The sequence below is a fragment of the Syngnathus floridae genome, chromosome 1 (genome assembly GCF_059516105.1).
Source record: "Syngnathus floridae isolate MCC-2025c chromosome 1, RoL_Sflo_1.0, whole genome shotgun sequence".
Taxonomy (NCBI): Eukaryota; Metazoa; Chordata; class Actinopteri; order Syngnathiformes; family Syngnathidae; genus Syngnathus; species Syngnathus floridae.
Window position 1 is genome coordinate 11,959,816 of NC_142413.1, and position 22,472 is coordinate 11,982,287.

The window sequence follows — 22,472 nt, forward strand, 5'->3', positions numbered from 1 at the left end:
AGTATCACAGAACGATGACGTCAACCACAAAAGTAACACTGGCCATCTACACCACCACACAGTTAAAGTTATGCAGTATAATATAATATAATATAATCCAACCGTCAATTTTCTATACCGCTTGTCCCCACGGGGATCACGGGCGTGCTGGAGAACATCCCAGCAGTCCATCAGGGTTAGCAGGGACACCCTGAACTGGTTGCCAGCCAATCACAGGGGACACAAAGACGAAACACCATCCGTAGTCGCGCTCACACCTACGGGCAATTTGGAGTGCTCAATCAGCCTACCATGCATGTTTTAGGAGGGTGCCGGTTTGATTTCACCTCCGACCCTCCTTGTGTGGAGTTTGCATGTTCTCCCTGTGCCCACGTAGTTTTTCTCCAGGCACTCTGGTTTCCTCCCACATCCCCAAAATATGCTTTGTAGGCCGATTGAGCACTCCAAATTGCCCCTAGGTGTGAGTGCGGATGATTGTTCATCTCTGTGTGCCCTCTGATTGGCTGGCAACCGGTTCAGGATGTTCCCTGCCTGATGACTGCTGGGATAGGCTCCAGCACGCCCGCGACCCCGTGGGGACAAGCGGTATAGAAAATTGACGGATGGATTATATTATATTATATTATATTATATTATATTATATTATATTATATTATATTATATTATATTATATTATATTATATTATATTATATTATATTATATTATATTATATTATATTATATTATATTATATTATATTATACTGCACAACTTTAACTGTGTGGAGGTGTAGATGGCCAGTGTTACTTTTGTGGTTGACGTCATCGTTCTGCACGAGGTAAAGAACTTTGGAGAACATTCATTTGAATGTCTGACGCCATAGCTTGCGTACGTCCTGAGACACTTAACATTCATTGGTCCAACACCCGGAAATGCGTACATGACGTAAATTTGAAATTTCAGCGGTGAAACGTTTACTGCAGGCATTGTGAGCTGCGCTAAACATTTGGACCACGACTCGTGAAACACAATCCAAATCTTTAGATTCGTAATGTCTTTCCCGAGAGCTCCTTTGAAAAGGTTCAACGAAGCTGTTGGTAAGTAAAATCAAGCAGCGTGTTTGCAATCGGCCAAAGCTAGTATATTTCTTTACGATGTGGACTTGCAGCAACATAATGCACGCAGGATTGTAGAGCCGTAACAACGGACGGAGTCGTCTAACCGCTTAAGTGCTGAAAGCGACTTGCAACATTTATATATCCGCGATACGACATAATTTTGACATATTTGGAAAAATATGTCACGTACCGAACCTTTAGTGTGTGTGTGTGCGCGCGCGTGTTTATTTTTTTTACAATTTTACTGCAGCCAGCTGCATGTTATCTCACAACGACTATAGTTTATACAAGTGCATCTTTCTGTATTTTGTAAGTTATTTAAAATTTCTTTTAGGGTGGTGGGTGTGGAAAATGTCCTCCAGATTTGGAATGACTTGTATACAAAAAGCACAATTACACTATATGTACAGCTGTATTATTACCGCAAAAATGCTGTGGACTATGAAAATATACTTTTACCCAAGGTTGCGCCCCAGCGCCAGGAATCTATGACATCAGAACGGAAGAACCGAAGGGACCTGCATCCTTTGAAAAATCAGATCGCTTCAAACATGCTAAGGCGGGTTAGTAACAAGTTACTCTGACAGGCACATAACTGCAACAACATTCCTGTAACATGGTTGTTTTCTTCAGCTGGGTGTTCAGTGCCTCCATCGTCACCCTCGAGAATTCTACTGATGTCTCCAGTCAGAAGAACAGTATCTGTTGATGGAATGGTAAATTACAGTTGCGTTTAGAATATAATAAATTATATAGAATGGATTGATTTGAGTCCATCTAACTTGTTTGGCATTTTGAATATGTCTTACAGGTTGGGGCGTCAAGTACAAAAAAGAGAGAACATTCCTTGGAAATGAAACAGCGTCGATTATTGGAGAAAGAGGTGCATTTCAAAATTGATAAATATATTTCTGCAATGCAATATCACAGAGCTGCCAACTGTTACGGATTGTCCATAATTTACGTTATGGTCACAACATTGATTATTACACATATTAAAAGCTGGTGGCTTTAAAGTTGATGTAACTGCTTATTCATTGGCAGTAGAAGCTACCAAGTCCAACCTTAGCCAAAAGGTGGAATCTTGCGTCGGGCCCAGCCAAATCTGGCCGATTATTCTTTTGGTATCTCATGAAACAGAATGGTCTGAGTGGTGCAGAATGTTGTCCTTGCATCGTTTGTTGACCAACACTGACTGTGGAAGTGATGCGATGTGGCCTCCGTATGGACACTTCAGTGACATGTCTCTCTAATTTTTTTCTCATTTTCTCTTTCTCGTGTGTGCCTGAAAACGCGTGCTTCATTTGTCCAGCTTCTGTTTACGTTGCATTGTGAAGGGTTTAAAGTTGTTTCACCTGCACAATAACCTACCACCAATTTGCAGCAACAAGTGCAATACCAGAGGCATTTCTAAACTCATTTATGAATTGATTTATTTTTACTTTAGTTTAGTAATTTCCTAAAGGTTTAAGCGTTTACTCACCTATTTTTTTTTTGCATGTTTGTCCCCTAAATTTCTATCCGTTTAAAAATTACCCAAATACTAAATGGCAAAATATTGTAACGGTCAATTGTCATTTCTTTATTTCATATATTTGTGTGGAAGTGACAAAAATAAGTTAATATATTTTTTTAATGAATCTGTAAAAAAAATCATATCTCAAATCTCAACGAGCCAATACAGCAGTCACAACACTCGCAAAAGTTTAAAAAATTCACACTTTATAGCCATAATATTATGTCCAATCATGCTCATTTACACACTGTGTGCTGACGACACTGCACCGGGTGAGTCAATGCTTATTGACATTCTCATTTATCAAAAAAGACACACTTACGACCGCCCCCGTATCACATGACAATGCTGAGTGACACTAAAATGTATGGAGTCTGGTAGCTGTTGTATGTGCATTGTGGATTTTTTGAATGCCACTCCCAAGTTGATGTCTTAAAAATGTTGTGGTTGACTTATTCTTCAAAGCAATAATATTAATTTATTTGTATTAATTTTACTTACATACACACACAATGTCCTGGTAATATCTTCTTGACAGACTTTTGAAAATATGAAAATTCAGATAATACTGCAATAAGTGAGTCCCTCAATCATGTTCTTGACAAAAGGCTAAAAATATGGAAATTCAGACAAATTGCCCTGGAAGTAAATTCAATAGGGTGGCAGCTACCAGAATTCAGTCACTGCAATTAAAATAATAGAAAAAGAAAACTATTCTGCAACTCTCAGGAGCTGAGATTTATTTTTGCAGTTGTAGTAATATTGATATCCTTGCAGATCCGCTCACTGGTCCAGCAGAGAGGAGAGCAAGATCGAAGGTTGTTCTCCCTTGAGGAGGATTTAAAAAAGGTGGAAGCCAAACTGTTGGCGGCAATCAGGGAAAAGACCGGTCTCACCGCTAACATCACCACCCTTGAAAGACAGAAAGCGGAACTAAAGAAAGTCAATGACTTTTTAAAAAACAAGGTTTGTTCTGCCTAAAAGTCTTCTGTTTAATATGTAATGAAAATATTTTTAAATTAAACTGTCACACCAACAGTACATAATAGGTTATGTTTTAGAGCTCGTTTGCGCCGCTTTGACAGTGAATATGTTTCCTCCCAGGTTTCAGCTGACACAACGAAAAAGCGGATCAATTCACTTACAATGGAGTTGATGGAAGCCAGGAACAGATTGGACAGCAAAAATAAGGTTACCCACTCCCCTCATTACAACAGTTTACATTACCAGTCATATTGCAATAAAACAACAAATTGTTAGATCAAATGTTCAGATGTATATCGACTTTTTCTGAGTGCAGGAGCTAAGTGTTCTACAGCTCAGCTCCGATGGTCAACTCAAGGTGTCAGAAACCGATCTCAGAGCTAGCAAGGACACTGTCAAAGCTTTAACAGAGAGGAATAATGACTTGGGTAAGGAAGATAAGCAGCAGATTACCTTGTTCTCCTCCTTTATGTTAATATTTGGTTTGTCTTTCACAGAGGACCTCCATGAAGTGTTGAAAACCCAAAATGAGGAGTTTGCACAACAGAATGGCAGGTTACATGGTCAGTTAATCCCTAATATAGGCTACAGGCAAGAATTTTTTTTGAAGCCCATTTAGATTTGTCAGACACTTCATAAGATACTTTAAAGTGTACCTCCGAAGAGCCCACATTGAGGTATTAATGGGGAAAGGGAGCAATATTGTAAAATTTGATACATATCTGGTGTTCCCATTTTTGCGTCTAGTCTTGTAGGTGCCAAAATAATCCCCCTGTTTTCTGTTTAATGCTCAGCACAATGTTAGGAACAAATGATGTCAAGTCATTGACAAGGCTGTCCCTTTCATCCACCACTCGCTATTGAGTGATACGCCATGTCGTTTGCCTATAGAAGGAAATCTGGCCTTTGATTCGGCTTTGCAATCGCATTTTAAGTTTGAGTAGAAATAAACTGAATCTGATATTACAAGTCCTTAAAGGACATTGCGGTTTTCGGAAGCATTGAACCAACATAAGACTGTCTGCAATGTGCCCAAAATGTGGTAGAGAATAGGAAATACCTAAACTACCGGACATTCGGGAACAACACTTCAGGAACTAATTTCTCATAATCAAGTCTGTTGTTGAGAAAATGAATATTAAATCTCTGGCCTCTTACTTGATGCAAGATGAAAGGCTCGCTGAATATGATCAGAGATAAATCAATTGCAGTGCTTTATCCCATTGGGCCTTCAAATGGCCTGAGTCATGTACCCAAACGGTTCGCATTCAGCCCACAAAGTAGGTGGCTTAACAACCAGGAACCACTGCCTTCATAATAGCAGCTTAAAATAGCCATAGGACTCAGGTTGTTTGTACATTAGATTGTTAAATGAAATCTTTCAAAACTGAGTGTTACTATAGTGTAAATGCATTTTTAATCAAGCTGTTATAATGGATCACATTTGATTGACCAACTTCTTCTTTTCCCCTTCCTTGCAATATGGTATTGTCCTAGCTGAGATTAGGGAACTCCAAGAGGAAATCAAGGTTGTGCAAGGATATCTGGATGCATCAAATGATCAGATTCAGGTGGGTATGAAACAGAAAAGTCGTTCACGGATCCGGCTTGGGCATTATTTAAAAGGTTCCTTTTCGTAGGATCTCCAATTAAAGCTTAAAGAGACAACACAGCAGGGCTGTAACTCCGAGCTGAAGTAAGTAAATGTAGAAGAGTTCCCTAAAAGGGTGTCAAATTTCGGTCAAAGAAAAGATCGCAAATAATGGTTGCATGTTCTGCAGACACCTTGAGCAGGAGCTTGAGCAGTGCAGAGCAAAGCTTGAAAGCACAGAAGTTGCTCTGAAGCAAAAAGAGGAGGATCTGCTGAAATGTGAGCTTGAGATGCAGGCCTCTCAGGAGGCTTTATCAGAAGTGGAGAGGATGTTGATGAGCCAAACGTTAGAGCTTAAGGAGTCCCAAAAGTCACTGAGTGACTTGGAGACGCAATTGAAGCTCCTCAACCAAGACGTTCAGGACTCTCAAGCCACAGTTGGTCAGCAGGAGGCTGAACTGATATTGCTGCGGGAGGTGCTCCAGAGAACAGAGAGGAAGATGAGTGAAGATGTGGCACATCTTGAAAAGAAGTGTTTGCTTTTGGCACAGGAAAAAAGTATGCTCACCCACGGATATCAGTAAAAAACTGTAACAAATTCAACAAAAAGGTTGTTGTTTTTGTTTTAGACACATTTCAAGAAGAGGGCTTCAGGAGACTGGAGGAGTTGACCACAGAGCTCCAACTGCTGAAGGACACTAACCGAGATGAGGAAGAGAAAAAGATTCAGCTCCAGCACGAGCATGCTTCTCTCACCGAGGAACTGGCAAAAGAAAGGGTCATTCACTTTATTTACTTGCAAGGAATTTCCTTTCCCTTTTTAAAAGATCTTCCCTGTCATACTGATGTAATGAAAGCATTTCATCAAGGTCATTTTTTTTTTTTTTTTTTTCGTTTCCCGTCCTCAGGCTCTGGTAGACTGTCTGACTGTACTGCTTGAGCAAGAGAGGCAGGAGTCAGAGGAGTGCCGAAATAAGCTGAATGAGGAGTTGGAGGAGGTGCTGGGAGAGCTGGCTCTCATGGAGGAACAGGCACAAAGACGAGGTGAAGCAAGGGAACAGAGCCAGGAGGAAATGAATGCGATTGAGAAACAACTGAGGGAACACTTTGAGCGGTGAGTTAACATCAAATCTGAATGCACAGTCAGAGAACATACAGCTTAACTTGTACTATTGTCAATTATACTAGTATTAGACTATTCTCTTCCTGTTCCGATTGGCTACATTTCTACACTGATAAGCAGAAATGCAGGGTTTGATTCCAGCGTCGGCCTTCCTGCGTGGACTTTGCATTTTCTCCTTGTGCCTGCCTGGGTTTCCTCAGGGTACTCAGGTTTTCACCCACATTCCAAAAACATGCATGCTAGGTGAATTGAGCACTCTAAATTGTCCTTAGGTGTGATTGAGTGTGAATGGTTGTCTATGTGTGCCGTGTGATTCGCTGGCAACCAGTTCAGGGTGTCCCCGATGACTGCTGGGATAAGCTCCAGCACGCCAGCGACCCTTGTGGAGATAAAGCATTACAGAAAATGGATGGATGGAATATTTGGCTTAAAACGGCAAAATTACCTGCTTGTCAGTTATAATGTCTAACGTCAGTAAACTAAAATTTTCAACTCAACGTGGGTTTAAATTCTTGAAATTCAGCATATTTGACATTCACCGCCGCCGACACTCCTGCTTCAAGCTGAGCAGCACATCTGTTACGCAGGATAAATAACAACATTAGTGTCCCACAGCCTGGCCCATCCTTTCTATCTCCCAATTTCCTTAATGAAGACAAATGATCAGGAAATATTCTTGACACTGTATAGCTGTGCACACGTGCAAAGCAAAATGATCCAGAACAGAATGAGTGTTTTCATCATTGATGGAATTATTAGTATAGCTAAGTTAAAATACCTATTCTTAGTTATGAAAACATAAAGGCGACCTATTCATTAGCATGTAACTTGTTTAGTTTCATTAGAGCTGAGAAAACGAGCAGTTTCAACACTTAAATAATCATAGTCTATCCTCTGAGCAGTGACCTGACATTGTTGAAAGAGGAACATTCGAAACTACAAGAGGCCCACTCAAGCACATTGAAGAGAATGGGAGAGATGTCTATAGAGCTGGAATGGTGAGTTGTCAAATCTGTCTTGATATGAACATTCTATTGCAATGTTCAAAGAGCTAACGGTTATGTTGTATGCTGAAGCACCAAAGATGTCCTGAGGAGCGCAGAGGAAAACTATCAACAATTGGGGGAGAAGATGGAAAGAGTGACCAAACAGATGAAAGAGGAGATGGACAAAGTGATTCAACAAAAAGATGAGGAGCACCAACTAAGACAGAAGAATTCAGGGTTTGCCTCTTAATTGCATCTGTTAAAAATAATTTGAGCCTTTCCTTTTTTTTTTTAATTAATTTCACTCTCTTATCTTAATTTAGAGATTTGCAGGAGGTGCAAGCTCGTCTCGCTCAAAAAGTTCAGGAGATGCAGGCCTTGGATGCCAGCCATGCTGTGAGAATTTCTCAGTTAGAGCAGGAGCTTCAGCAAGAGGCAGAAAGCAAGGAAAAAGCATTGAGGCAAGTTGAAGAGCAGAAAGGACAGCATCTTGCTGAGCTTCACTATCAAGAACAAATGGCTAAGAAACAGCTTGAGGAAGTTAGCAGGGAAAAGGTGAACGTAATGGAACAATTGCTACAGGAAAAAGAGGAAAAAGCTAAATACCAAACGGAGCTTGAGGCAAAAAGGACGACACTGGAGGCTGAAATTAAAGACCACCAACAGTTTAGGTCAGAGGTTCTCAGGCTACAGACTGAGCTCAATAGACTAGATGAAGAAAAAAGTCGACTTTTCTCTCAAGTTGAACTCTCAGAGCAGTCATTAATGGAGGCAGATACAGAGAAGAGGCGGCTTCAAGCTTGCTTGAATGAAATTCAGCTCGAGTGTGTGAACCTTCAGGCGCAAACGGCCCTCACCGAGGAGAAGGTGGAGGTTTTGCAGTGTAAAATGGAAGACCAACAACAAGAGTGGCATGCTCTGCAGCACCAAGTCCAGATGCTGACTCAGGAGAAGGTCACACTGCAGTGGGAGATGGACGAGCAGCAACAGAAACTCCAAAAACAAATAATTGAAGCAGAGAGGTGAACTTTTTTTTTTTCTTTAAGGGATGAATACATTTATTTACACCTTGCAAATATCCTTTTCTTCTCTTTCAAAGTTCTACAAGTTCTGAGACAGAACACTGGAGATCACAGTATGAGGAGCTGTTTGCTAAGGTTAAACCCTTCGAGGTCAGTCTCTTCCAAACAGTATAATCAAACACTAAATATTACAGGTGCAACAATTAATCGATTTGTCAACAACTAACTGAATTAAACAATAATGATAACTGATAATCAATTAATTGTTGATATACCATTTATTTAAAATTGTCCAAACCATTTAAATTTCACCATGTCATTCTTCAAACTTTGTCATCCTCCATGCAAGCAAACTGATTAGTATATAGACACCGTTCGCCGTCAGTCAATCCACGCCGTTTCATCTGCTTTGACACACACAGGCACGCCTGCCACCTGATTCCCGTTTGCCTGATCCGCTGTGTAACGGGATGCCTCCACGATGCGAGCACGCTGACTGCTTCGGCAGTCACTTCGCGCACCTGCTCTGTTGGCATCTAGCCTCCCTTTTCCTCTTTTCGCGTTCCCTAAATAGTTCGTGTTGCACATGGTTGTCCTGCCTTGTGTGTGACAGGCTGGCTGCGGCGCTTCCCGCGCTTGTCGGCAGTGACGCACGTTGCTCAGGCATGCCCCGCGCTATCAGCGTGTATTTAAATGCCGTTGTCCCGTCACTCATAAACCCACAAACTAGTGCCTTCATGAAAGGTGAAGCACGAAGCAGTGAGGGATCACTGTAAACTGTTACTGGCGGGATAGGGGCTGTGGCACTTAAGACAGATTTTATTATAGTTGTAATGTGAAAATGGAGCAAAATTAATTGATCAAATGATGCTAATACACTCTCCAAAAAATTAGACACTTGATTTCATTAAATATTCTCATTTTGTGGCACCTCCAGGAGCAGTTGAATTACTTTGCTGCTGAACGAGATGCACTTATCAACGAAAATGGAGCAAACCAGGAAGAAATAAACAAGCTTGCAGATGCTTACGCTCGTCTGCTGGGTCACCAGAATCAGAAGCAGAAGATTAAACATGTGATGCAGCTAAAGGATGAGAATTTTAACCTGAAACAGGTAATACAACTGGGAAGCTGAATTCCAACAACACTTAGACTGCGGTTGGCTTTTTTTCTCGTCAGGGTGCACTACTGCACAATTGATGAAACTATTGCAGGATATTATGAATACACTCAATGTTGCAATGGTGTCAAAATCGATGTACTAGTATCGAATATTCAGAGATCCACCTTTCCCAGTTCTCATGTTTTACATCAAGTCTCACCTAAAAGAAGCTCTCAAAGTCCCACCATCATGACCAACATTAATACTGTTGCGTGCCATGCCCAAGTGTTCCTCAAAAACAAAGCAGAACCTTTAATACATTTCTATCACACAAGTGCCAATATTTGTCTCGCTTTACCCTCCCTATGAGGAAATACCGAGTGTGCCACAAAGTACCTTTCAAGACAGTGGAATTTGACCGTAGTTGGTCTTCATGCATGATTTGAAAGACAAAAACCCATCTGAAATTTTACCTTGCTCTTGCCTTTTCTCTCAATTGCTGTGGGGGTCTCTTTGTAGGAGGTGCTGAAGCTCCGCTCCCAGTTGAGCCGTCAGAAGAGTAATCCAAATCACCACAAATCAAAACTCCCGGCTCGGAGCAGGTTTGATCCAAGTGAAGCGTTCCAACATAATAAGGAGAACAAGTACACTGAGACTGCAACACCTCTGAAAGAAGGTGAGCAGCCTATGTCTTGTCTTGTACTACTTTTACTACAATTATTAACCATAAAATAATGTATAATTCTGAATTAAAACTAAAATATGATTGATGACGGATTTTTTTTTTTTTTATCTGAATGTTTCTCGCAGAAAATCACACAGCAAAGAGATTCAACTAGATGACACCGGCGATAATTTTGAGGTTTGTGTGTGTGTGTTTGTGTGTGTGTGTGTGTTGAGGTTTAAAAATCTTTTTTTAGGTATGCTTCTCCACTGTTTCAATAGCATTACAGTTGTATAATCTTTACTACACAGGGATCGGGGTAGAGGACTTGTATTTCTCAAAGAAATGCTCAAGATGTGTATTTAGAATGATTAACAAATGGTTCTTTTGCTAACAATCAAAAGTCTGATGAGCTTTAATATATTTTTTTTCATGTAGGTGAGATAGTTTAGTCTAGGGTATTGGGGTGCAACAATTTCTCTTGTAAATAAAGTCACCTTTCAACACTTCGGAATGAGCCTCATTCAACGTGTTTAAAAGGTTTTGGCCATGTCTGTGGTTGGCCAGCAGAGAGCACTGTAGTAATGCAGTCATATTTTGAAATGGTGATGGAAACCCACGTTTCTGGAACATGGTGTAATATCCTAACAAGTCACATCTTGGCAAAGAGGAGCCTCGGGTTATGGGTCATGAAGCTTTATTTCCTGTCGTTCAAACACAGCCAGTACATCACCTAACATGGACGTCAGGACCTTTTTTTCACAAGGGGTTCTATCTGTATGAGAAGTCAGCGGGTCAGTTGCAGTAGCCTTCCAGGTGGTAAATGCTGCATGGCTTATGACAGCATTGCTCCACGATGCCTCTCTTCACCTTGGAATCATCGCCTCCAGATAATTTCCTCCACAGCTGCTGCTCTTTTCTGGCCTTTTTAGACAGGAACCCTTAGAGATGAAGAAAGTTGCCGTAAGTGAGTCAAGTATGTCTGCTGTGCCTGTGTGAAACGCAACTTCTTCATACATTTGGACTCATCACACTTTGATGAAGCCTTAATAGCTTGGTTAAGTAATCAGATCTCTTTGAGGGAGTGATTTGGGGGATATGGTAGTGCGGCAATAAAGTCTATCAAAGCTGTCACATCTAAACTTGAAAACATCACAGTATTGTTTGAGGTGCTAACTGTTTGTTTTGTGAATAAGTTAATTAGGATGTTTGGTTGACTCTGTTGAATTGAGATGGTGTAGGCGTGCTTTGCACACGAATGCTGATGGGGGATGCATTCTTTTAAAGTGGTTCGTAAATGATGAAGTTCAAGTATCAGTAAAAAAGGCACCACTGCTGATTATTGCTGTGTAAGCAGCGACGGCTGGTCAATAGAGAGTGCTATGGTGCAGTCCTACCACTCAGCTGAGTCACTCTGAATAAGAAAAGTTAAGTATAAATAGGAATGTCTATATTTAGATTGAAAAAAATATGCATAATGAGTTAAATTGGTTTGGTTATTATTGTCTCATGCAACTTGTGGTTTTGGCTAAAAGATGTTTTCTCCATTGACTTGTTAAATGACATCACAGTTGCCATGGGCAATGTGATGTCATTTTCAGTGGACCGCAGGGGACCAAATGACCCTCCCCAGACATAGATGAAAACGGGTGCATTTTGACGCTAAACTCATATTCCACAAACACAATATTAGTCATGGCACATGAAAGATTTGTTTAACATTCAAAATAAAATGTTATATGCTTGCTTGGTAAACAAATGATATAATTGAATGTGGTGTACATTTGTCATGGATGAGTGGTAGACTGAAGATGCAAACCCTCTAAGGATTCTCTCCTAACCACCACATATCAAAGTAAACAATCCACACTTTTTGTCAACACCTCCACAAAAGATGAAGAACGTTTCCACTGATGATTTTGCATGGCCTTACTGAGCAAGTGTTCCAGTTCCCTCTTGTGAAGTCGTTTTGGATTGTGGAAAAAGCCCCTCTCTCCACATATGAAATAAAGAGCATCCACAAGGTGGGAGCCACAGAGGTGCTGGGTTGGTACAGGGCCAGCCAGTGGAACAGAGAGTACCAGCAGAAACAGGATGCACAAAATCCATGATGCCTTGGCCATAGAATGGTGACCTGATGAAAAAAGCACTACTTATGATGCATTTTGTATATTTATAGTCTATTAGATAACCCAGCATTTCCACTTGACTGTTCACTTACACATTACAATGGATACACATTTTAGAAAAATAAAACATCACGAGGAAATGAAAATAAACCTAGTTTGTCCTTTTCACACTGTACCTAACACAGTGCAGCACACCGACTCACACATTCATTGTTTGTGTGCTACAGCAGGGCAGCTGTGTGTTGCAGTGCACAGGGTGAGTGCCGCAAAAACGACAATTCGTATTTGCTTTGGTTAGGTCAGCACATGTATGCTATTAGACCTTGTCTTCATGCCAATGATACACAGAGTTCACTGCTGAGAGTGCGAGTTTTAAATTTCACTTTTGTTTTGGGAGTTTGTGTCAGTTTAAAGAGTAATAGCCAAATAAAAATAGACATCATTAATTTGCCAGTAGACTATAGCTGCCCGTGATGACTTTCAATGTGAAAAAAACATTGAGTAAATTAAAGCACAGGAATTTGGAAGTACAACTAAAATAAATGCACTGAAATCATATCAAGCTGCAAGCAGCAATGTTGTCAGGGATGATGATGATGTCAGGACCATCAACAATGAGAAGAAAGCGAAGCCTGTTCTGACAAATTCACTGCAATATCCGAACCTTACTTCTAGAGAGCACAATACATGAGTGAAGTTGGTTCTTAGAGAAGCACAGTTTCAACTTGTATTTTCAAAAGACAGAAGACTGAATCAGTGGCAAGTGCAAAAAAAGATGAGTGCCCTCTGGCTTCAGCCTTGAGGGTTCTATGCTAGTTCATTCGTGTGTCCATGCTAATACTTCCACTACTGTGAGTGCCTCGGTAAAATGCTGCGTTAATATTATGTAGATAGAATGAATTTATGCCTGTGTGTACTCCCGCCATGCAGCGCTCTCAAGTAGTAAAAGTAAAAGGAAGTAAAAACAAAAAGTCGGCTCGGATGTCTCTAAACTGACTGGATTGCTGGGTTGCTCTGTTAACCAGAAATGTAGGGCCACAATGCTGCTGCCAGGCTTCTAACAAGGTTTGTTAATTAAAAGAAATAGAGCAAAATTTCCACACAGGACTTCTGGTCCAACCAGCTTGTACCTCCTCTCCGGCTCTGGAAATGTTGCTGGTCACTGAGTATGTCCAACATGCTTAGCATTCTAACCATCCCAGTATGAACCTTTCAGGCAGGTCAACCAGTTCAGGATTAACGGCTCTCATCAGAGTGAATATAGTGAACCCATAATAAATAAAGGAAAAAACCCGTGTCCGTGTAATAATTGACGATTCCGTCAGTGTATCCTCAAGGTCAACCCCTACCTTAGTGCTTGGCTGATCTTCCTGTTGGTGCAGAATTGTTATTAGTGTCATTAATTAAAACACATTTGTGATTAATACTCCAGGTTTGAAGTTCAGCTTCTGTTTCAAGGTGAAAACATATTGTGCAGTCATTTGGAAACTACACAGAGCCTTTGTGGAGGTCTTATAATGTACTGCAGATTACTGGCTTGAAAATGAATCATTTTAACAGTAATCTTTAACAATGCACCAGCGCCAGGCGTTACGACATTGGCAATGAGCTCTATCTGGCCCAACGCTCATCCATCCCTGCTGGCAGGATGCCAGGCTCTTGGCAGGGTGGACTGGCTGAATAATAGATCTGCCTGTGCTGCTTATTACTTTCATCCTGATTATTATACATGTACATTTTCGAAGTTGAGATCTTGAGGGAATACAAAGAAACACGCTTACCTTTGTTTGAGGCCTCAGTGCAGTGGAGCAGCTGGTAGTTGCAGATGAAAATGGGAGCAGACCTATTGGGTTATTCAGGTAAAGAGAACATCTCCACTTGGCAACATTTCCAAGACATAGAGCAAAGTAGTAGCACCTGTCATTTGTCAAGTTGGCTTGACACTCTGCTCCTCTTATTAACATCATGACCTGTGGGTATGCTTATCTGCTCTTGAGTGCCACTAAGTCATTTACTCAGTATGGCCATACAGCAGAGTTCAGATGAAGTTGAACAGTGAGAAAGCCTCGATGGCAGAGTTCACTCGGTGACAGATAAACACCATATGTCACGTTCTGATCACGTTGGGGAATAGATTAAAGGATTTCCTGGCTGGCGCGAGTGGTAAAGATAAAGTGTAGTTGTGCATAAGAAAAAAAAGTTAGTTTCTGGTATGTAAGCAGCATCCCCTTTGGCACAAATATGTTCGATATATACATTCATATTTAGATGCATACGTTGGCTGGGAGGGTTACTTTAATTGTATTCCAATACAGTTACTCTCACATTATCAATACAACAGCATCAATATCATGTCTGCAATTGTTCACGTAATGACAAATGTGACATTTTAATGTCATGTTTATCACAGTTTGTCGAGACTAGTTTCACAACCTAATAAAAAGAAACATGTTTTATTGCTTCTTCATCCTTTTAATATTTGACTCGCTGTGAACTCAAATTTCTCTCTTTACATTTGAAAACACCCAACAGGAATAAATGAAGTGACCTGTATTCACTGTAGTAAAGCAAAGATAACCACCTTGCATAAAGGGCAATTAGAGTCCATTTTAAATCCATTATTAATTATAAAGTATGTCAATGTCAAAGCCACACAAGGACTTTGTACAAGCAAATGTGTCATTCCAAGCAAGACAAATAAATCACAGATTCCAAACTCTCCTTTTGCAGTTACATGCATCAGCTCCTGATTATAATATTATCATTTTATCTTTATATATTATCGATTATTATATCATCTGATGTATTATATTATCTTGAAATTATATTATTTTTTGCAATAGAATAATTACTGCATAACCCCTGAATCGCCTTTACATCATCTTCGTCAGTGTTCACAACCCTTGGAACATAGCACCTCAAGTTACTTTGGTATACCGCCCTCCTGTAATTTTAATAATTTTAAAGAGTTATAAATGATCATGTTATCTTCACAACAAAGCCACATCTCATAAATGATTATTTTAGACTATGATGGGCAATTTCTAAATGGTCTTTTGCTTCATCTTCAGGGAATACATTTGCATGATAAGCATTGGCTCGACTGTCCCGGCAAACATAGAATAAAAAAATAATTAACATTAATCCTCCCGCTAAAGCACAAGCCAGTTAAGTTTGTGTCATGGCGCGGGCAATTGTTTTGACCCACATGCAGAACCAACTCAGAGAGACCAAAGTGATCATTAGGGATTTATTTAGATACGGTCGGTAGTTGAGCCGGGTTCCGAAACAGGAGTGGCCGGTATGTTTAATGGCGAACTTGCCCAACTGGATTTGCGTATGAATATCGATCAACAATAATGTGGGCACAGTAGAGTACAGTACAACAAAGTACAACCGAGCTCACTGTCTTGCTTCCGTGACGTTTTTTTTTTGTTTTTGTTTACCGTAAGTCATGGCATGCGTGCGCCCTATAATGTGGTGCGCCCTATGTGTGGATTAAATACAAAATAGACCCCGCAACTGAGTCTGCACCTTTTAACCAGAAGCGCCTTATGGTGCGGAAAATACATTATTTGATTACAGCTGTCGGCTGTAATTTACCATGAACCAAGTTTGACATTGCTCAATCACCAACCGAAGGTGATACCAACTCACCAACAAGTTTTATTCTGTCAAAGGGAATGGAACACAAATAGAAGGGCTTCCAGGACAACTATCATGGGAAATCTGATAGTGATGTAGACTGCTGCGTGAGTAGACATTGATCTGTACCCAGTATTATTTTACATATTCATACAGTGATCCCTTGCCTATCTGCGCTTCGCCTTTCGCGAATGCGCTACTTCACGGGTTTATAAGTGACGGGAGAATGACCTTTAAATACACGCTGATAGCGCGGGGTGTGCCTCCGAGCAATGTACTGCGGACAAGCGTGTGAAGTGCGGCATCCAGCCTGTCACGAAGAGGCAGAACAACCATGTGCAACAATGCGAAAAGAGGAAAAGAACGCCAGCATAGCGGGTGCACGAGGCGTCTGACAAGCTGGTCAGCGTGTCATGGAGGCTTCTCGTTACACAGCAGATCAGGCAAATGGGAATCAGGTGGAAGGCATGCGTTTGTCAAGGAAGACAACCAGCCAGACACGCATTTCCGTCATGGCGACCCGCGACGAAGTCTAGCTCGGAGGGTGTGTCAGCCGACCAGTAGGACGAGAGTGGAGACAAGACATGGCAGCGCACGAAGAAAAAATGTACCGTTGTGCAGAAAGAGTCAGGACAGCCTAACCATACTTTTAATTGACTTACAATATACCCTTGCCTTCTAGCAGCCAACAAGAAACACTGTGTTGGATATTTTAATACATAGGTGTTTAAATTCCCAATTAATACATACCGTATTTTCCGGACTATAAGTCGCTCCGGAGTATAAGTCGCACCACCCATAAAATGCCCCAAAAAGTGAAAAAAAACATATATAAGTCGCTCCGGAGTATAAGTCGCATTTTGGGGGCAATTTATTCGACAAAATCCCACACCAAAAACAGTCATGAACGAGCAACAACAGGCTAAACGATAGCAACAACAGGCTAAACGATAGGTATGCTAACGTGACAAACACAAACAAAGAGCTGAGAACGGGCCTGACGTAACATATAGAGTGATTAAGGACAACTATTACATGAATAACATGTTTATAAAACCATCAGTGTCACTCCAATTCATTAAATAGCAACAACAGGCTAAACGATAGGTATGCTAACGTGACAAACTCAAACAAAGAACTGAGAACGGGCCTGACGTAACATATAGAGTGATTAAGGATAACTATTACATGAATAACATGTTTATAAAACCATCGGTGTCACTCCAATTCATTAAATCCATCAATCGTTTTTTGTCAACAATGGGCTGAGGGCGCTTGCACTTCAAAGTATTCCACAGGCTCATATAACGATAGATAAACTATATTTCAAATAACTATAATACAAGCCAATAATATTATCAAACCATCCGTGCACTTTAATTCCATTAAATCCAACGATCAAATTCCTCGTCCTTTGTCAACTTGGATATGGTGCTTTAAAGTGTTAATTGCTTTATTTGATGTTTTCTCTATTTTTTATGTTTTGAATATGTTCAAGATAAAGATATAAAAGCATGTTAAGTGATCAACTATACTAAAAATAACATGGGAAATGGTCAACTATACTTGTAAGTGATGTCTTAATGATCAAGTAAAAATTTGTGAAAAAAAAACATATATAAGTCGCTCCTGAGTATAAGTCGCCCCCCCACCCAAACTATGAAAAAAACCGCGACTTATAGTCCGGAAATTACGGTACACTGTTTCGACTCTGCGGATCTTTGTTTATTATCCAGGTGGTTCTGGAACGCATCTCCTGCGATAAACGAGGGATCACTGTAATACACTTTGAGATTCATTTTATGTATGACAAGCAGTACAAATTAAATTTGATTGATTGATATGTAATAAATTGTCTCCATTTAAAGATGGAATGCCTCTATCAAGTGAGGGGAGGCTGAGTCAGGGGAAGCTGCTGCTGCTGCTGCTCATGATAATCCAAGAGCACTAGGAAAAAAATTGGATATCGTATTTTCATGCTATGAGGACACTTACTGCACTTGTTTTTCAGTGACTATACTGTATTCCATGTGTTTTATTTTTCTTCTGTGCTGCCATTTAACAAATAGAGAACAGCTGGATAAGTTTATATCACAGATATGTTTGTTTACATTTAATACAGGCAAAGGGAGGCAGAAAGCATGCGCTGCAGGCACTGAGATGGAAAAGGAGATTTTCTTTCTTTCTTAAGCAGCGTGGTTTCTCTGCTGCCACTCCCTCCACTATACAGGATGAGATTTTTCAAAAGCCTGGTCTGTGAAGACAGAAGTCAGATTTGATGTTTAGCAAGTAATATATGAAGCCAGCACTGCATCAGAACCAATGGCAATACATGTCTGGGGGAAGGAACCAGACTTTCATTAGTCATTAGCGAATAATGATTTTATTTCTAACATTTTCTATATTTTCGTTGAATCAAACAATAACAGCACTTCAGTTTTCCCTAATGCTTTCTTCCCATAAATTGAAATGCAATTGACACGCTTACCCTTTGTCATGTTTAATATCTGGCTATTTGAAAAGTTTAGATCAGTGGTTGGTTTATTTCTGTATTTAAACTAGTGGCAGTTCAGCAGCCAATTAGAGGGTGCCAGAGCTTACCAATACGGAAGCTATTGGGGATGGTTTCTAAATTAGTCACCAGGGGCAAAGTATCTTCAGCACAGGAAAAATAAATTTTATTGAGTTGTATTACCTCTACTGCAGTTGGCACGATAGGGCACTGATTAGCACAGCCACCTTACAGTTCAGACAGAGGGTGTGGGTTCGATTCCATCTCCATTTGTGTGTTCTCCCTGTGCCTGTGTGGATTTTCTCTGGTATCCTCCCACATCCCCAAAATGTGCTTTGTAGGCCTAATGACCACTCCAAATTGCCTGTAGGTGTGAGTGTGGATGGTTGTTTGTCTCTGTGTGCCCTGCGATTGGCTGGCAAATTTCCCCTGCCTACTGCCCGATGACGGCTGTCACGCGCGGGCGGCACCAGCCACTCGACTACGCCCCCCCCCATCACCAAAATCACCGTCACTTGGCACTGGCTCAGTCCCAGTAAGCCTGACTCCCCGATTCATGATTTTATTATAACTGTCAACGCCTTATACTACACACAGTATGAGCTATACAACAAATTGATGAATAACTAGTTTTGAAATCAGAGACTAGTAAAAATTGTTCAAATATTTTAAAAAGGTGAATGCCAATAAAAATTGTTAGCAATATCTCTATTTTTTAAAGTGAAGACAATTTGTACTCAATGCACAATTTGGCTACGCGGGCCATATAAAAAGATGTGGCAGGCTGTATCTGGGCCCCAGGCCTTGAGTTTGACACCTATGGTCAAAACAATGGATGGATGCAATCTCTACAGAACTTGCAGAGACCAGATCTGATTAACTTGGACAAATAAAGCAAAGCACATTCCACATGATGACAAGCACATTATTATAATCACCATCGCATGAAACTGTGTTGATGACCATCAGTAGAATTCTCCCCTTTGCCCATAAGTAAAAGCTTGGAGGAAAAAAAAGCTATCTGGCACTATGGCACTGCACTTTAAGGTGTTAAATGTGGAGCCAGGAAAGGTCAAACTCTGGCACTCTTTGAAGCGGCTTCCCTGGGGGAGAGCAGCAGTGCATCGCCAACTGTGAACAACAGCCTCATCCTCCTTGCCCCAGTCATAGCGGCGGCTTCAAACATGCACATCAAAAAGCTGCGTTTTCTCCCTCAGATGACCCAGACACGAGGCAGAGGCAAAGTTGGGAAGAAAGTCGGGTGGGTCCCTGAGGTGGAAGTTGTGTAACTTGTCTTCTCTTCTTGTGCATTAAAAGGGAGTGAGGAGTTCAGCTTTGTGAGATTTTTTAATCAGCTTTTACAGTCCTTCTTTATTTTTGCCGTAATTATCCATGACACTCTGAGGAAGGAAAGTGAAAAGCCTTTGAACAGGAGAAAAAAAAGAATCATTGACTGACGTGGCACGCAACAGAAACAGCTTGGATCACTACATTTTTATTGGAATGATTGAACCATAAGAGGAAGTAAGAAGTAATTAGAGATATCAGCTCTAGGAGCTGGATTGGCTTCATAAAGATTCAACCTCAATCAATGTCATTAAAACAACTTCATCAAAAACTGGGCAAAATTGAAGAAGGCAAGGGCAAAGAGTTTGGAATTCTGGCGGGTCAAATGTCCCGTCTTATGCAAACGTTGTCCCATGCATGTGTGGGCGTAGAAGCAAAAGACAGCTTGGCTGCGTCTGTCTGTTCCAGACATTGCCCTTTGTGTGAGTCATGGCCTGCTGCTTTCTATCCATGACAGTGTCACAAAGTTTCACAAAGCACCTGTGTGTGTCCGCGTGTGATTGTGAATGAGCGGGAGAAGGCTGCCAAGGCTTTGTGCTCTCCTCTCCTGCCAGTGACAGTCACTAATGCAGCACTCACCTCTGCCATGACCCACTTTGTACACACAACCTCGAATAGGACCCTTGCAGAGCACATGCACAAAAACAGCCCCCACCCATACACACCCGCGCACAACTATCAGTAATGAGCAGCATGGAACTTGATAAAATCATATTTTCCAAAGAAATTGTACACACTAACTGGGTGATGTGTGTACCGATATGAATTTGACAGGTTAGGTCGCAGAGCAGAGCTTGGAGAGAGCACACTTTGACAGCTGAGAAAATGAATCCATGCTAAAAATGTGACCAGCTCCCCAGAGGAAGCAGGGACATGGCTGAATGACAGAGGTGAGTTGAATTTTATAAGGCCTGAAAATAGGACTGCTGCATCACAACAAAAAGAAGCAGGTTGAGCTTTTGTTTTGAGCCCTCTATCAGACCTTCCCTTTGACTTCACCTGGTGTTATTTCAATGAGATTGACAGGTGATCAATAAAGGGTGTACTGTCTTGCAGCGATAGTCAGTTGGGAGGACGAACCCAATAAATTTGCACACAGCCTGTTTGATTTAGGTCAGTAAAAGCTGCAATAAAACAAAATAAACACAATGTGTCTCTCATACACTACCGTTCCAAAGTTTAGGGTCACTCAGAAATGTCCTTATTCTTAAAATAAAATTGCTATTTTCCAATGAGGTTAGCATTAAACTAAACAGGAATACGCTCCATGTATTGCTAATGTGGTAAATGACCATTCTAGCTGCAAACGTCTGTTTTTTAATGCAATATCTACATACGTACTAGGTGTATAAAGTCCTATTTCCAGCAACCATCCAGCAACTTGTGTTTGCTAATTGTGTTAAAAGGATAATGGATGATAAGAAAACCGTTGAAGACCCTGGTGCAATTATGTTAGTTCTCATGGAATACACTTAATTGCATGGGTGACACCAAACGGTAGTGTATATTGTCACTTGTGAAGCATATGTGGTCTTTAGAGGTGGTTTGAGTGAAGAAATTGTTATCAATCATCCTTAACATTGATACAGTTGGCGATAGAACACTGAAGAACAAGGACTCAATATTTTACATTACATTTACTTCTTTAAAGGCGAATTAATCCAAAAATTTGCTTTACAATTTATTTTTTATGTGCCTGCACTAGTCTCAACACAGCATTCTGATTAACATAGCATTTGTGGAATATGAATGATAAAGCTCAGCTTCAGAAAACGGGTTAGCTCTGATTGGTGATGACCTGAGACCTGGCAACTATGTCACACATAGGGCCCACCGCATTACAGGGCGCGTGCATGCCATCACTTACGGTAAAAAAAAGTCACAGAAGCAACACAGTGAGTTCAGTTGTATGAGTTCTGTTGTACTTTATTCCTCTACTTAACAATGTACTGTACTGTTCTGCCATCATTGTTAATCAATTTTCATACGCAAATTAATCAAAGACCTCATCTTCTGTATCCGAATTAAACAGTTGGGCAAGTTTGCCATTAAACATGCTATGTTCGTTCTCGTCATTGTCTTGTCGTCACCTTGCTCCTCGGCAATGATCCCAGCTTTTCAGAAAGCAGTTTTTTGTGCCTCGTAAGCACCTCTCTTTGTCGATGCCGTTTTAGAGGGTCTTAATCCTATTTCCTATGCACAAAGCGATAGTATTTATTCATCAATGGCGGCAGAGGTGTGTACGCTACGTAATACGTACAGTTCTCTGATTGGTTTACCACGCTGGTCTATGCATTTTCTGTACAATGTAATGTTCTCTCATTGGTTCATCGGGTCAACATATTACGTCTACATATTGGACTCACACTCACACTGCGCACGACACACGGCAGTCACACAACATTTACAGAGTTTGGAATTCGGTCCATATAAAAGGCACACCTTATTAAAAGGCGCACCTTGGGTTTTTGAGAAAATTAAAGGCTTTTAAGTGTGCCTTATGGTGCAGAAAATACGGTAGTTGGAAAGGACAGGGATCTTTAGTGCTTTTGTCTTCTACTGAATTATTACTCGTCTATGATTGACACCTTTTGGATAGGAACATGAAGGACACCACACTTTCATTTTAGGTGGAAGTTTCATTTCATTTTGTCCACCTTCAAGGTTATCTTTTCATCAGTGAGTGTTTGTCTGCCCATCTTGGATTTGTGAAATATTAAAATGAAATGGTTTATTATGTGGCCATTTTATCTC

At 40.7% G+C, this 22,472-nt stretch overlaps 2 protein-coding genes across 4 annotated transcripts; one reads left to right on the top strand and one right to left on the bottom strand.

The window, feature by feature from the left end:
* Positions 1-914: 914 nt before the first annotated feature.
* Positions 915-20,511, top strand: hmmr (hyaluronan-mediated motility receptor (RHAMM)). 2 transcript variants are annotated; one of them, XM_088385762.1, is made up of 21 exons: positions 915-1,076; positions 1,562-1,660; positions 1,731-1,813; positions 1,909-1,980; positions 3,391-3,579; positions 3,718-3,804; positions 3,914-4,025; positions 4,095-4,160; positions 5,095-5,168; positions 5,238-5,293; positions 5,379-5,746; positions 5,818-5,966; positions 6,097-6,302; positions 7,214-7,309; positions 7,388-7,534; positions 7,621-8,319; positions 8,397-8,469; positions 9,257-9,433; positions 9,941-10,097; positions 10,232-10,283; positions 20,493-20,511. In XM_088385762.1, exons 1-20 carry the CDS (start codon positions 1,031-1,033, stop codon positions 10,258-10,260), a joined length of 2,985 nt encoding a protein of 994 aa, XP_088241888.1. In that variant the 5' UTR covers positions 915-1,030; the 3' UTR covers positions 10,261-10,283; positions 20,493-20,511. The 2 variants fall into 2 exon arrangements, with proteins under 2 accessions (XP_088241888.1, XP_088241878.1); XM_088385752.1 differs by lacking the exon at positions 20,493-20,511 and having other exon boundaries at positions 916-1,076; positions 10,232-10,594.
* On the bottom strand, positions 10,776-14,211 carry LOC148404121 (insulin-like). Of its 2 annotated transcripts, none has more exons than XM_088385774.1 (3): positions 13,996-14,211; positions 12,019-12,219; positions 10,776-11,026 (listed from the first exon to the last, which is right to left on the bottom strand). In XM_088385774.1, exons 2-3 carry the CDS (start codon positions 12,206-12,208, stop codon positions 10,881-10,883), a joined length of 336 nt encoding a protein of 111 aa, XP_088241900.1. In that variant the 5' UTR covers positions 12,209-12,219; positions 13,996-14,211; the 3' UTR covers positions 10,776-10,880. The 2 variants fall into 2 exon arrangements, with proteins under 2 accessions (XP_088241900.1, XP_088241908.1); XM_088385782.1 differs by lacking the exon at positions 13,996-14,211 and adding an exon at positions 13,564-13,587.
* Positions 20,512-22,472: the final 1,961 nt, after the last annotated feature.